This window comes from Cricetulus griseus, chromosome 2, assembly GCF_003668045.3.
Source record: "Cricetulus griseus strain 17A/GY chromosome 2, alternate assembly CriGri-PICRH-1.0, whole genome shotgun sequence".
Classification (NCBI taxonomy): Eukaryota; Metazoa; Chordata; class Mammalia; order Rodentia; family Cricetidae; genus Cricetulus; species Cricetulus griseus.
This window is the reverse complement of record NC_048595.1, coordinates 97,436,470-97,448,891: the sequence shown is the minus strand read 5'-3', so window position 1 is coordinate 97,448,891 and position 12,422 is coordinate 97,436,470. Positions and strand designations below refer to the sequence as shown.

General features: G+C 41.4%; 1 protein-coding gene and 1 pseudogene across 2 annotated transcripts in view; one reads left to right on the top strand and one right to left on the bottom strand.

Moving 5' to 3' along the window:
- Tdrd7 (tudor domain containing 7) overlaps positions 1-12,422 on the top strand; it is a 65,557-nt gene that overhangs the window by 10,676 nt on the left and 42,459 nt on the right. For both annotated transcript variants that reach the window (XM_027403164.2, XM_027403165.2), the window contains exons 2-4: positions 4,197-4,409; positions 6,374-6,515; positions 7,182-7,362. In XM_027403164.2, the coding sequence (XP_027258965.1) occupies positions 4,203-4,409; positions 6,374-6,515; positions 7,182-7,362 (530 nt within the window). In that variant the 5' untranslated portion in view covers positions 4,197-4,202. The remainder of the gene's footprint in view (positions 1-4,196; positions 4,410-6,373; positions 6,516-7,181; positions 7,363-12,422) is intronic.
- LOC103159533 lies at positions 8,792-11,363 on the bottom strand (annotated as a pseudogene).

Here is a 12,422-nt window from a genome sequence, read left to right as displayed (position 1 = left end):
CCTGTCTTTTTAAAAAGTTTTTTAAGTAAATAAAATGTTATTTTATCACAGAAAGTTCTATTGGACAGCATAGGTAAAGATTTTAAAATGTCCCCTGGTTTTTCACTTTCCTTCCTTTAGTGACAGGATAAGCCACCTTTTCTGGTTTCTTGAGTGATACTCTGAATGTTTCTTCATTCTGTCTTTTTCTCTGAACAAACTGAAGCTAGATAGTTACTAGTCTAAAGAGAATATGAGCTATCGTTGACGGATAAACATCATTAGCAAAAATCCCTGCTAATTCCTAGGGTCTCAAATCCACCTTTCATTTTTCTCTCTTGTTCAACTTGTCTACTATTATTTTTTGAAATTATAATTACATCGTATATATATATCATTTGGTACTAAGCCCCACACAGTTACTTGTTCTCTGCATTTTTATCAGATGTGCTGTGCTGGATGGTTTTATGTGAGGTTGACACGAGCTAAAATCATCTGAGAGGAGAGAACTTCAATTAAGAAAATACTTCGATAAGATGGGGCTGTAGGCAAGCCTGTAGGGTATTTTCTTAATTGGTTATCAATGGGTGGTGGCCCAGCCCATTGTGGGTGGTTCCCTTCCCGACTGGTGATTGTAACACAAAAAATAAAAGACCCAGAGACTGATATTGGGGTTTAACCTGAAGATCAGGGAAGCAAAGTAGCCGTTGGCTAATCCTTACCTCTAGCTCAGCTGAAAGGGCTGATCCAAGAGCTTTTCACCAAGCCTCAATCTGCTGCCTCTTTCATCAGTGTGGATGGAGAATGAATGCCTCCTACTGAATACTGAAGACCCTGTATAAGGACAAATATTTAGAGTGTAGTTAGGAATTTTGATGGTTTTGGTAAGGTGGTGGTTATAAGTTCTCCTCACAGATCTGTGACTTCACTGGCCCAGGGTAATTGGCAGGGTTTCCAGTACAAGGCATGACTTCCATTTTGTTTCCAAGGTATGAGTGCCACTGTTACACCCTTAGGGTTACCATGCCATGCTGGTCGTTGATGTGGCTTATAGGCCTCGTAGCTGGATAGGACTGTTTGTTGCTCCCCTCCCTTGGAAGCTTATGTGGCACCTTCTGGTACCATGCATGCTACTCCTGAGGGAGGAAGCTTTCAGGTCAGGTCTAGCTCAGCCTGGTGTTGGGAGTTTTTATTAGTAGTTTATGACTCTTAGAAGGGGCATTATTAGTGAAGTTGGGAAATTTTTATTTAAACTATATATGTGTATGTATATATAGACTCATGAGTATTATAGATATTTTATGTAGTTAATAGTATGTTTTATATCCTCTCCCTGTTTCTGTATTTATCTCATCCCCTTCCTTAATTAGAGCCCCCCCCCATTTTTCCCATTTCTTCCTTCAAATCACTAGAACCTTGCTATTCTGCTACTACCCTCACCAATGGTCCCCTTTTACTCTGCTGGTTTCTGCAGTTACTCTAGGATATGTACTCATATCTGATAATCTGGAGATAGGAGACTCATGTCAGGGCCTTGTTACCAACTCTGTTCCATATTGACTTAAGGCCAGAGAGTTCAAACCTATTCTTACTCAAGGTTAAAGGATAGTATGTTTGACTTAAGGTGTGGCTACTGGATATCTTGACCCTCAAGACCAAATTACAGGATGTTTGATTTAGGGTGTGGTGACTAGATGTTTTGGGTATTGGGAAGGTAATTACATTTGTTTATTCCTTGTATCATGGTGAGGAAGTCTTTTGCCCTCCCCTTTTGCTTGAGGTGTATAAGGGCCATGAGTAACAAACTTGGGGTGTCTTCAGTATTCATTGAGTGTCCTCCCGACTCTATCTTCTGTCTTTTGTCTCTTTCTTTTCTCAATCCTCACTCCTTTCAGGCACAAGCTCATCGGCTGGACCCCGTAATCTCAGATGAAAAACTATTCAATGTTCATCTTCCTGGGTCTGGGTTGACTCACTCAATATCCTTTCTAGTTCTGTCCATTTACCTACAGATTTCATGATTTTTTTTCTCTACAGCTGAATAGTATTCCATTGTATATGAACCACATTTTCATTATCTGTTTATTGGTTGGTTGAGGGACCTTTAGGTTGTTTTAGGTTGTTTCCATTTCCTAGCTATTGTGAATAGTGTGGCAGTGGACATGGCTAAGCAAGTATCTGTGAAGCAGGGTGTCAAGTCTTTTGGGCATATTCAAGGAATAGTATAGCTAGGCCATGGCAGATATATTTTTAGTTCTTTGAGGGTTTTCCACCCTGATTTATAGGGTGATTAAGGAGTTTGTTGTCCCACCAACAGTAAGAAAGGGTTCTTTTTTTCTCCCACAACCCCTCCAGCATTTGTTATTGATCTTTGCAACTCTGACTGGGGCAAGATGAAATCTCAAAGTTGTTTTGATTTGCATTTCCCTAATTGCTAGGTATAGTGAACATTTTTGAAGATATTTCTTTGCCATTTTTTATGTCTTCTTTTTGAGAACTTCCTGTTCAGGTCCCAAGCCCATTTTTTAAATAGATCATTTGTTTTTCAGACTTCTGTTTCCTTTTTTAGTTATTTATATATTCTGGATATGAATCCTCTGTTAGTTGTATAGATGGCAAAGATTTTCTCCCATTCTGTGTGTTTACCCAGGCAGAAGCTCCTCAGTTTTATGAAGTCACACTTATCAATTGTTGGCCTCAATTCCTGGGCAAATGGGGTCCTATTCACAAAGTCCTTTTGTAAACTTGTATATTATAGGGAACTTTTGTATATTGTAGGGAATTTTGTATACTTGTATATTGTAGGGAACTGCCTATGTTTTCTTGTAGTAGTTTTAGTGTTTTGGGTTTTACATTTAGGTTTTTGGGGTTTGATCCATTTGAAGTTTTTTTTTTTTTTTTTTTTTTTTGTGTGTGTGTGTGTGTGTGTGTGTGTGTGTGTGTGTGTGTGTGTGCAGGGTGATAGATAGGGGCCTAATTTCATTCTTCTACATATGGACTTCCAATTTTGTTGAAAGCTATGCATTTCTCCAGTATATGCTTTTGACATCTTTGTTGAATATTAGATGGATGTAGTTGTATGTGCTCATGTTTGAACGGTTTGTGCCAGACACACTTTTGAACATTCTATTGATTCCTTTTTGGTCTGCAAGACACTGGGATACAGCTCTCATCCTTTCCCTCCTATCCCTCCTCTCCATCTCCCTTTCCTCCTCTCTTCCCCACTTGTGTTAGCCTTTTGTAGTTCTTTTTCCTATACCTATCCCTCCTTACATGACTATCTTCTACAGAAATCCATCTTTAGCCTTGTCCTTGTCTATCCAGATGCTGAAGACCAGTGACTCTCTGCCAGCTCAGGCCTCTAACTTGAGTTCCTAGTGAATATATCTGTATGGCTATCTTTGGACATCCAGGAACCACCTGTCCAGAATGAACACAACCTTTTCCTCTCTTGCAAACCTGCCTCCAGCCCATGGCTCTGTGAGCAGTTACTACCCAGCAGGCTTTAGCCAAATACTTGGAGCCCTCATCACTTGTGGCTTCTGCATCCCAACTACTTTTAGCTTGGGTTTTGTTTGTTTGTTTTGTTTTGTTTTGTTTTTAATTCCTCATGCCCTATTTTCAGGTTCTCCACATTTTCAAGCATTCTCACATCTGTGAAAATCTTCCAATTTAGTTTTTACTAAGGCTAAGTGACTTTTCAAACACTGGAGCCGATCACTTTATTTTCCTCATTTGTGATCTCCCTTCAGTGACGCATTACTTTAACAAATGCAGTCATTAGCATACTGTGGTTATCTGAAAGTCTGCCCCTGTCTCCCTCTCCAGTTTGGATTCCCTTCCAGTCCTGCCAGTCACATGGCTCCCTGGAGTTCTCAGAGCACTCCTGTGCCCTTTTCTCCTACCTCCACACCTCTGCCTTTGCATTCTACCTAGCCCCACAGCCTGGTTTTCCTCCTGTTCTATTCATCAGAAATCCAGGCAGGCCTCCTCTTATACCTTTCTGACTTACCCTGCATTCCCATGGTACTCCATATAAATATATAATTTCCTTGTATTATTCTCACATAGGAGATACTCAGCATAATCTGAGTATGTGGCATAATCTATAAACTTGTTTGTGGCATAATCTATAAACAGCTTCAGCTCTGAAAAATCTATTCCCATTCACAGACTGATGAGACATAATATAATAACCTTCTCCTGTGTTCTTATAGGTGAAGATGCTGGAAGCAGATCTGGTTTCAAAGATGCTAAGGGCTGTCCTGCAGTCTCATAAGAACGGGATAGCATTACCTCGACTCCAAGGAGAGTACCGATCTTTGACTGGAGACTGGATCCCTTTCAAGCAGCTGGGTTACCCTACTCTAGAAGCCTACCTGAGAAGTGTGCCAGCAGTTGTCAGGATAGAAACTAGTAGATCTGGAGAGGTAAGATGGTATCTTGCCTGTCAGAATTCTCAGACAGAGTTGAAGTCACCTCCCTCCTGGTGCTTCTGATCTCATACCTGTGGTAAAAGTGAAAGCACTGAGTAGCTTAGATCATAGCATTAGCACACCTAAGGTACAGCCCACATTCTCATGTCTTATGTAATGTAATGCCTCAGAGTATTTGTGATATTTATCCAATTCCAGTGTCTAAACAGAATAACTAACTGTACAGGAAACTTGAAAAAGTCATATCTACTCACTATAAACCTGTACAACTGTTTCAGTTTTTTATTACACATTTATTTATTGTGTATGTATGGACACACACTCATACACACCATAATACACATGTGGAGTTCAGAGTTTGTTCTCTCCTTCCACCCTGTGTGTGGACTTGGGGATTGAATTCAGGTAGTCATATTTGGCAGCAAGTGCCTTTACCTATTTAGCCATGTCACTAGCCCTCTTGCAAGTGTTTGCAAAGGTCAGTAATGACCTGGTCACTAGATCTAATGGGCAGTTTTAAATTCTCATCTTTGACCACATTCTTGCCAATCCCTGCTATCTGGACCTGGCTTATTTCCTAGTTGATAACTCATGGCAGGAGTGTCTCTGTCAAAAGCTGTGTTGTAGTTTTCTTCCTTCAGTAGCCAGCTCCTCCATAGGAATATGATCATAGTATCCTCTCACTTTAAGCCCTCTAGCTTCTCTGGAAGGGCATTAGTGTGGTGTGGGTACAATAGACAATGTTTGCTCACTCTATGTGTCAGCAGTCTCACTTACTGGTACCTGCCCATTTCAATATGATAGGGACAGGCAGAATTAACTCCTGCACTCCCTGCCCCAAAGGTGCAGGTTTCTGGGTACCCTTTCCCTTATTTGAACTTCTGAGACGTTTCCCACCAAGTTTATTATGTTTGATTTTTCTGTTTGGGGGTGCAGCAGGGGTGGGGTGGGGCTAGGTAGAGAAGAAAAGGAAACCAGGATCAAGAGAACAGTTGGAGGAGAAGATCATCTGTAAGAACTTGTGTAAGGGGAAGAAGACACAAGTTAATTACAGTTTATATCAGTAGTACTGTGTGTTGGCATCCCACAGCCTCCCAAGTTTAAGACATCAGCTCCTGTTCCTTATAGCACTCATCAAAGAGTTCTCAACTTTTCTCTCTCTTTAGAAAAAGAATTTCTGAAAGTGAGAGATTGGCCTTTTCTCTCTTCATAATCTATACTTCATAAATATATGTTGAATGCTTGAATGATCAGCTATCCAAATGAATGAATGAACTGGTAGTGCTTCATAAACTTTCTGAAATATGTTTTATTTTTAACTCTTTTCTCCCCTATTTTGGGCATTTAAAAATGTTTCCAAGTTTTGACTATTTAATCTCCCCTTCTGAACATACTGAGGCAGGTAACTGTTCTTTTGACTTACATTGTAATGTATTGTCAAGAATAGAAGCACTGGCCAAAAGAGTATGAATGTGATTTGACGGTGGCACAAAGCCATATTCTTGAATTCAAATGAGAATCTCGTATGCACAAACAAATGTAATTTTAAAAAATAATACACTTTGGCCTCACAGAGCCAGCCTCAGTGTGTGAGCTAGGAGCTTCGCTCTCTGAGCCCTGACTGCTTTTCCTTGTGTAAGTGGGAAAAAATGTACCTTTGTGTCTGTCCTGGTGTATGTAGAGCACTGGATGTTTTGGGCTTATTTGCTAACCCCTTGTTACCTACTTTATTGAAGATATTTAATACCCGTTTAAAGAATAAATGACAATCTCAAGTTGGAGAAAGAATACTAGATCACGTGTGATTCCTTTTGTGTTAAATATAATTTTGGTCCTGCAGAATTGGGAGAGAGCCAAGCAGAATTGCATACACCTAGCTTTGGGTATATTGGCTTGCTGGCACCCAGACACTGCAAACTGGCTCTCAGAATGTCTTGTTCTTGCTCTGCTTCTCACAGATCATCTGCTATGCTGTAGCCTGCACAGAAACTGCCAGGATCGCTCAGCTTGTGGCTCGTCAGAGGACCTCTAAAAGGAAAACAGGGCGACAAATTAATTGTCAGATGAGAGTCAAGAAAACCATGCCATTCTTTCTAGAAGGTAAGGCTTTCGTATAAAAATTTAAGTCTGTCCCTAGTAGATTGTCATAAGGACTTACAGAAACATTATCTTTGTTCCTGATAACTGTTAATTGAATAATTTGTTGATATCCACATGTCAGAAGAAAAATCCTGCAATGATGAAGGGATAATGAGTGTGGCTCACAAAGCCAACCCAGTGGTCACAGTGCAGAATAATGCACCACAGGTAACTGTGGTGATGGCTAAGTGTGGTTTTACCCTTTTAGCTTATTTGACAAGAATCCTCATCCAGAATATTGGATGAACCAAGAACCCATAATAACATATGGTGTACTGCCATCACTGTGAATTAGGAACATGGGCTTCTAATGAAGGGAGACTTAGGCTGCAGGTACACTGTGGACTGAGAAGGTGGGAGGAAAATGTTGACCCCACACCAACTGGTGGCTGCTTGGGAAGTGCTAAGTGGTGAGCAGAGGGAAGCACTGGCTAGTGAGGCAGGCAGGACCCTCATCCACAAAACACTCCCCAGGCTCATCTCCTACTCACCACCCTACCAAGTCCCCTCTTTGTGTTCTTCCAAATTTCTGACAAGTGTTACCCACAGAAATACCTGGTCAGGGAGCATAATGAAACTACAGTTTGAAGAAGCCAGCTGATTCTGTTGTGTCTACCTAATTTATAGGGAAACCAAAGGCAACCCTCAGACAACCAGGATTTGCCTCAGACTATTCTATCAGCAAGAAACCTAACCCAGCACTGTTAAGAGACAAAGGAAGCACCCTGGGAGTTAAGGCTGATGTGGACATGCCACCTTACCCAGACATCCCAGTGCAGAGACATGTGAGCATGTCTGCCAGCAGCAGGTACTGGGCTTTATCTGACTTAAGGAGAAGCGTGGCAAGCTGGGCTAACAAGGATTAGAAGTGTGTGTTCATATTGAGAAGGACTGCCTTTCTGTAACTGCATTCATATACTTCATTATCAGTAGGTCCTCTTACTGCCCAGTGGCATCACCTGAGTGCTCCCCATCCTGTTCCCTTTGGCCACTGTGATCTCCCCTTGTCCTATTGGCCGTTCACACTCTTAAGTTGTTCTAAGATGTTATGTTACATACTTTTCAGGCTTTTTTTTTTTTTTTTACAAAATTGTTCTTTAAGTAAAATCTCATCTAGCCGTAAACTCTCCTTTGCTCTAGTAATCGCTCACGGCTATGCAGTAGTGTTTAATCATGGTGCAAGGGCACCACGGAACTGGAATGGTAATGAGACACTACTGTCCTTAATTTGGGGTGGCCATGTCTGAGCCAGCTAACACTAAGATCATTATTTTATGTTGTGGGATGGTTTCCTCACTTGTCCAGTAAAAACGTGCCAGTAGCTAGTTGAAACGTTTCTATTTCTAAATGTTATGGTTTTATGAAGTTACTCAGAGGTCAGCAAACTACAATCCATGAGCTACAGTCCAAAAGCCCCCTGCCTGCTTTTGTAAATACAGTTTTATAGAAGCATGGCCATATCCTGCTCATGTATTGCCTGTGCTATTTTGTTCTGCAGTGGCAGAGTTAAGTGATTGTGCAGAGCCTAAAGTCTGTCCTGTTGACCTCCTGACAGGAAACACATGCTGAGCCCTGATAGAGCTGAATCAGTATCCCATCTTCCTTCCAAGTTGAAAAATTGTGCCCTTTTGCAAATTTGTGATATAGCAGTGTCTACTGGGGGGTAAAGGTCAGTTTTTCCTCAGAAGCTTTCCCTCCAGATACTAGAGTATTTAGGAAGACTTAATAGAAAATTAATTTGGCAGAAAGGTATGCTTTGGAATTTCCCATTAAGCCTTCACATGAATCAGTGCAGAGGTGTGGAACTCTGAAATTGCTTGTGCTAAAAATCTTTAAAAAAATTATTAGTAGCTGACAGTTTGCTTCTTTTAGAATTAAAATACTATTAGGAAACATGCTTCATTTTAAACAGTTTAGTTTTTTAGGCAGTATTTCACATGTTCTTTTTATTCAAGGGCTTACTCACAGGCAGTATTCAAAGTCAGACTTTTGAAATAAAGGCCTAAACTATGGAATGTTACAAATATGACACTGTCAAAAAATGAGCATCTGGATAATTTAAACCATTGCTATCCTTTCAGTACAAGTCTGTAACAGGGAATGAGTAGGATCAGGATCATAAGACAAATGAGAAATCACAGGTGCTGGGTACATTTGTTAATGAAGAGAAATGTCAGTTTCAACCTTGCAGAGTATGAAACCAGCAACTAGTTCTGTGACAGAGCATCAGCCGTATTTCAGAATATTGTCTGTAAAGCCTCTTTCTCCACCACCAAATCTGCATCTCTCTGCTGAAGCTCTTTCTCTTGTTCCTATTGCCTCTGCACATCCTTCTTTAGACACTGTAGCCTCTGGGAATAGCAGAGTCTTCATGTTTCTTGAGTTCTTCAAAAGTGAGTAGCTCCAAATGAGTTTGTTCAATTTGGTCCCAAAAGTCATTCAACTGTTTCATGAGCCCCATAGCATGAGACTGGTAACTGTCAAGCAAAATTTTCATCTTCTTTTCCATCTTCGCAGCTCTTTTGGATTCTATGGTAATGTGACTGCTGTTTACCTCAAGTCTCTTTTTAAGTGATTCAAGTCTCTCCTGTTTTGCTAGCTAGATTAGCCCTTGTGTAGCAGCTATGACCAGGAAGATACTGGACTTCACTGTAGCATTCTTCCCCACCTGGTTGTAAGTTTCACTGGAGAGCTCCCCATGGATCATTCCTTGTTTTACCACTTTCATCTCTTGTACCAAAATATCCTGGGCATTTTTCAGTTCTTCTTTGGAGAAATCCTCATAAGGGTTATAATTAAAATAGGTAATGTGCTCTGAATTGTTGGTGGCAAATCCAACAGTTTTTCCTTTTTTATTTCCAGATGGCTCACAGGGATGTTGTATAGAAGGTCATAATGAAGCATAGTTACCATTTCTTTTTTGATCAATTCTTCACTTTTCTGTAAGTCTATTAGAGGTGGTTCTACATTTAAAGGTCTTTAAATAGTTTTGTTTAGTTCAGATGGTCTTGGTAGGTTCTTCTGAACAGCTTTGTGAATTCCTTTCATTTCCATTATACACTCAGCATCTCCTATGGCTTGCTTTCCAGCGTTCACATCGGCAGCATCTTCAGTGTAGGTATCATCTATTTCAAGCTTTTCCAGCTCCTCCTCAGCATTTTCTGGTAGAACAATTTCAAAATTGTTGTTAGGCATAGCAATTCTCTTTCAATTTGCTTCACATAAGAGGGCTTCCTGTAGTCTGCCATTCCATCCTCTGAATTAATGTTTAACTTGTCTCTAAGTAGTGTTTTTCCTGGGGTGGCCTTAGTGACTGGTTTGGGTGTTGTTCCACTTGGAGGAGTCAGACGTTCCGCTCCATTGGAAGAAGTGTTTAGAGGGGAAGATAGAACTGTATTGGAAGTCTGCACAACTGGCCAGTGTGGGGTCACACCAGAGAAGTCAACTCTCATGCAGTGGAGTATTAAGCCCACCTTTCAATGGAGTGTCCACATTGCTCAAGGCCATGAGGTTCTGAGATTCCTGTAGAATCCTATCTTGGGAGGCCAGTGTCCCTGCTGTCCTCAAAGCAAGGCTATTGTTTGTGACAATGTGCTTAGATAGGAGAGTGCTAGAAACAGAGTTTGTGATTCCACACTCCCCTCAGTCTGCCAAGCAACTTCACTGGCCTGCCTTACCTTGGCAGTTTTCTGGAGTTCTGCATCTGAAATCTGAGGGGCAGGCAGCACTAACTTGTTTCTCTTTGTAGGAAACACAGAGATACCTTTGGGTTGAAGAACAGTTGATGGTGATTCAGATTCTTTGTCCTTTTAAAATGCTGATTGTCTTTCCTTCTGTGTCTTCCTTCTAATTTAGAACTTAGTTCCCCATCAAAATCCTGCTGCCGTAATTTCCTGAATCTGCATCAAGAGCCTGATAATTCTCCAAAGTATCATAAAAACCAAGAATGGTCTTTTTTGCACATGGGATTTCGTCATTATAATCCATTCCTCTCTTTGTTCTCCTTTTCTTTTTTTCTGAGCCTCTATGCCAGCTGCTCTAAGCTCCCGTCTTTTCTGGAGGGCAGCAAGGCACCTTGCTTCTTCCAGCTGCTTCTCTCTCGCTTTCCTCTTAGCCTTCTTTCCTTGAGTATTGACCAGGTGGGTTCAAGCCTCAGAAAGTATCTCAAGTTCATCTCCTGCCATATCAATTCGGTCAGGCAGAGCTGGTTCTGTTTCTGGATTTTTGTTTGTTTGTTGTTTTTAAATTTAAATTAGAAACCATTTTATTTTACATATCAATCCCAGTTCCCTCTCTCTCCCATCCTCCCATGCCCCCCCCAACCCCCGTTCACTCTTCAGGGAGGGTGAAGCCTTCCCTGGGGGATCATCAAAGTCTGTCACATCATTTAGGGCAGGGTCTAGGCCCTCCCCTGTGTATTTAGACCGGGGGAATGGGCTCCAGGTTTAAGTTTGGGGGGGTCATCTGTTGTTAACTCTTTATTGTCCCTTTTATCTGGAAGGAATTCATAGTGTTCCAAGCACTGGGTTGCTGTTCTTCCAATGGTTGGCGTGATGGTCCTCCACTGTGTTGGCATCAGCTTGGTCAAGTGTAACAGTTTTCCTCCTGTTCTCTAGACTATTCAGTTTTTTTAATACTTGGGTCCAGCCATTCATACCATCTGGCTTTGCACTGCTTTGCTGATTTCCTATGCATCAATGAGGCGACCCTAGACCACTGGTGTTTCCCATTTTCATAACTGCTGCTTTCAGAATTTCATCCTCGGTATTTCTTTCTCCACATGCCCCCTTCAATTATAATCCGAGGCATCTTGGTGGTGGAGTGGCCCAGCAAACAGACAAGAGGAGCTTCAAGAAAATAGCAAGAGGGGGCTGGAGAGATGGCTCAGAGGTTAAGAGCACTGGCTGCTCTTCCAGAGGTCCTGAGTTCAATTCCCAGCAACCACATGGTGACTCACAACCATCTATAATGAGACCTGGCACTCTCTTCTGGCCTGTAGGGACACATGCAGGTAGAATGCTATACACATAATAAATAAATAAATCTTTAAAAAAAATAAAGTAGTAAGAGGGCTTCAGTCACAGGATGCAAAGAAGCCAAATCCTCCAAGAATGAGCTTCTGTTTGGAGGAGATGAGGTATTTCTCAGTGTAGAAGATGGAAGCCAATTACTCGGGGACTTTCCAGCAGAAGCATCCAACACAGCAACCAAGGAGGTCAGCTATGCCACAGTTTAGTTTTTAAAAGTCTTTTGTGTTGCTCAAAACTGTGATTGCCTCTCCTAATGAAAAAATGTAGCATTGGTTCCTTTGAGGATAGTTCATTCAGCCATTCAGCACTCACTCTTTTGCTAGTATAAGGCATTGCTCAAGATCCGGGCCACAGCTGAGACACCAGTGAAGGACAAATACAAGAACATGAATGTGTGTGTGTGTGCATGTGTGTGTGTGTGTGCGTGTGTGTGTGTGTGTGTGTGTGTGTGTGTGTGTGTGTTGGGTGCATGTGGATGTGTGGGTGTGTGTGTACGTGTGTGGGAGTGGGGTGTGCATACCTGTGTTTATGTGTGTAGGTATGTGAGTGGATGTGGTTTGTTCATCCTCATATTTGGAAACATCTTCCTATGTAAGTCCAATAGTTGATAGTAAATTATTTTGGAAGGGATATAAGGCAGGCAGGTGTGGTTATTGAGCAGCCTTTCTGCTACTTTGCAACACCTCTTTCATTATAGCCAAGATAGAGGGTAAATGTAATATTTCTAAGATCTGTACTCTTCTACTCACCTGTACGCCTGTTTTAAATGGAGTGACTTGGTGACACATCCCAGTCTGTGGTGCTGCTAACCTTTCATCTTGGGGTTATAGTCCAAAAT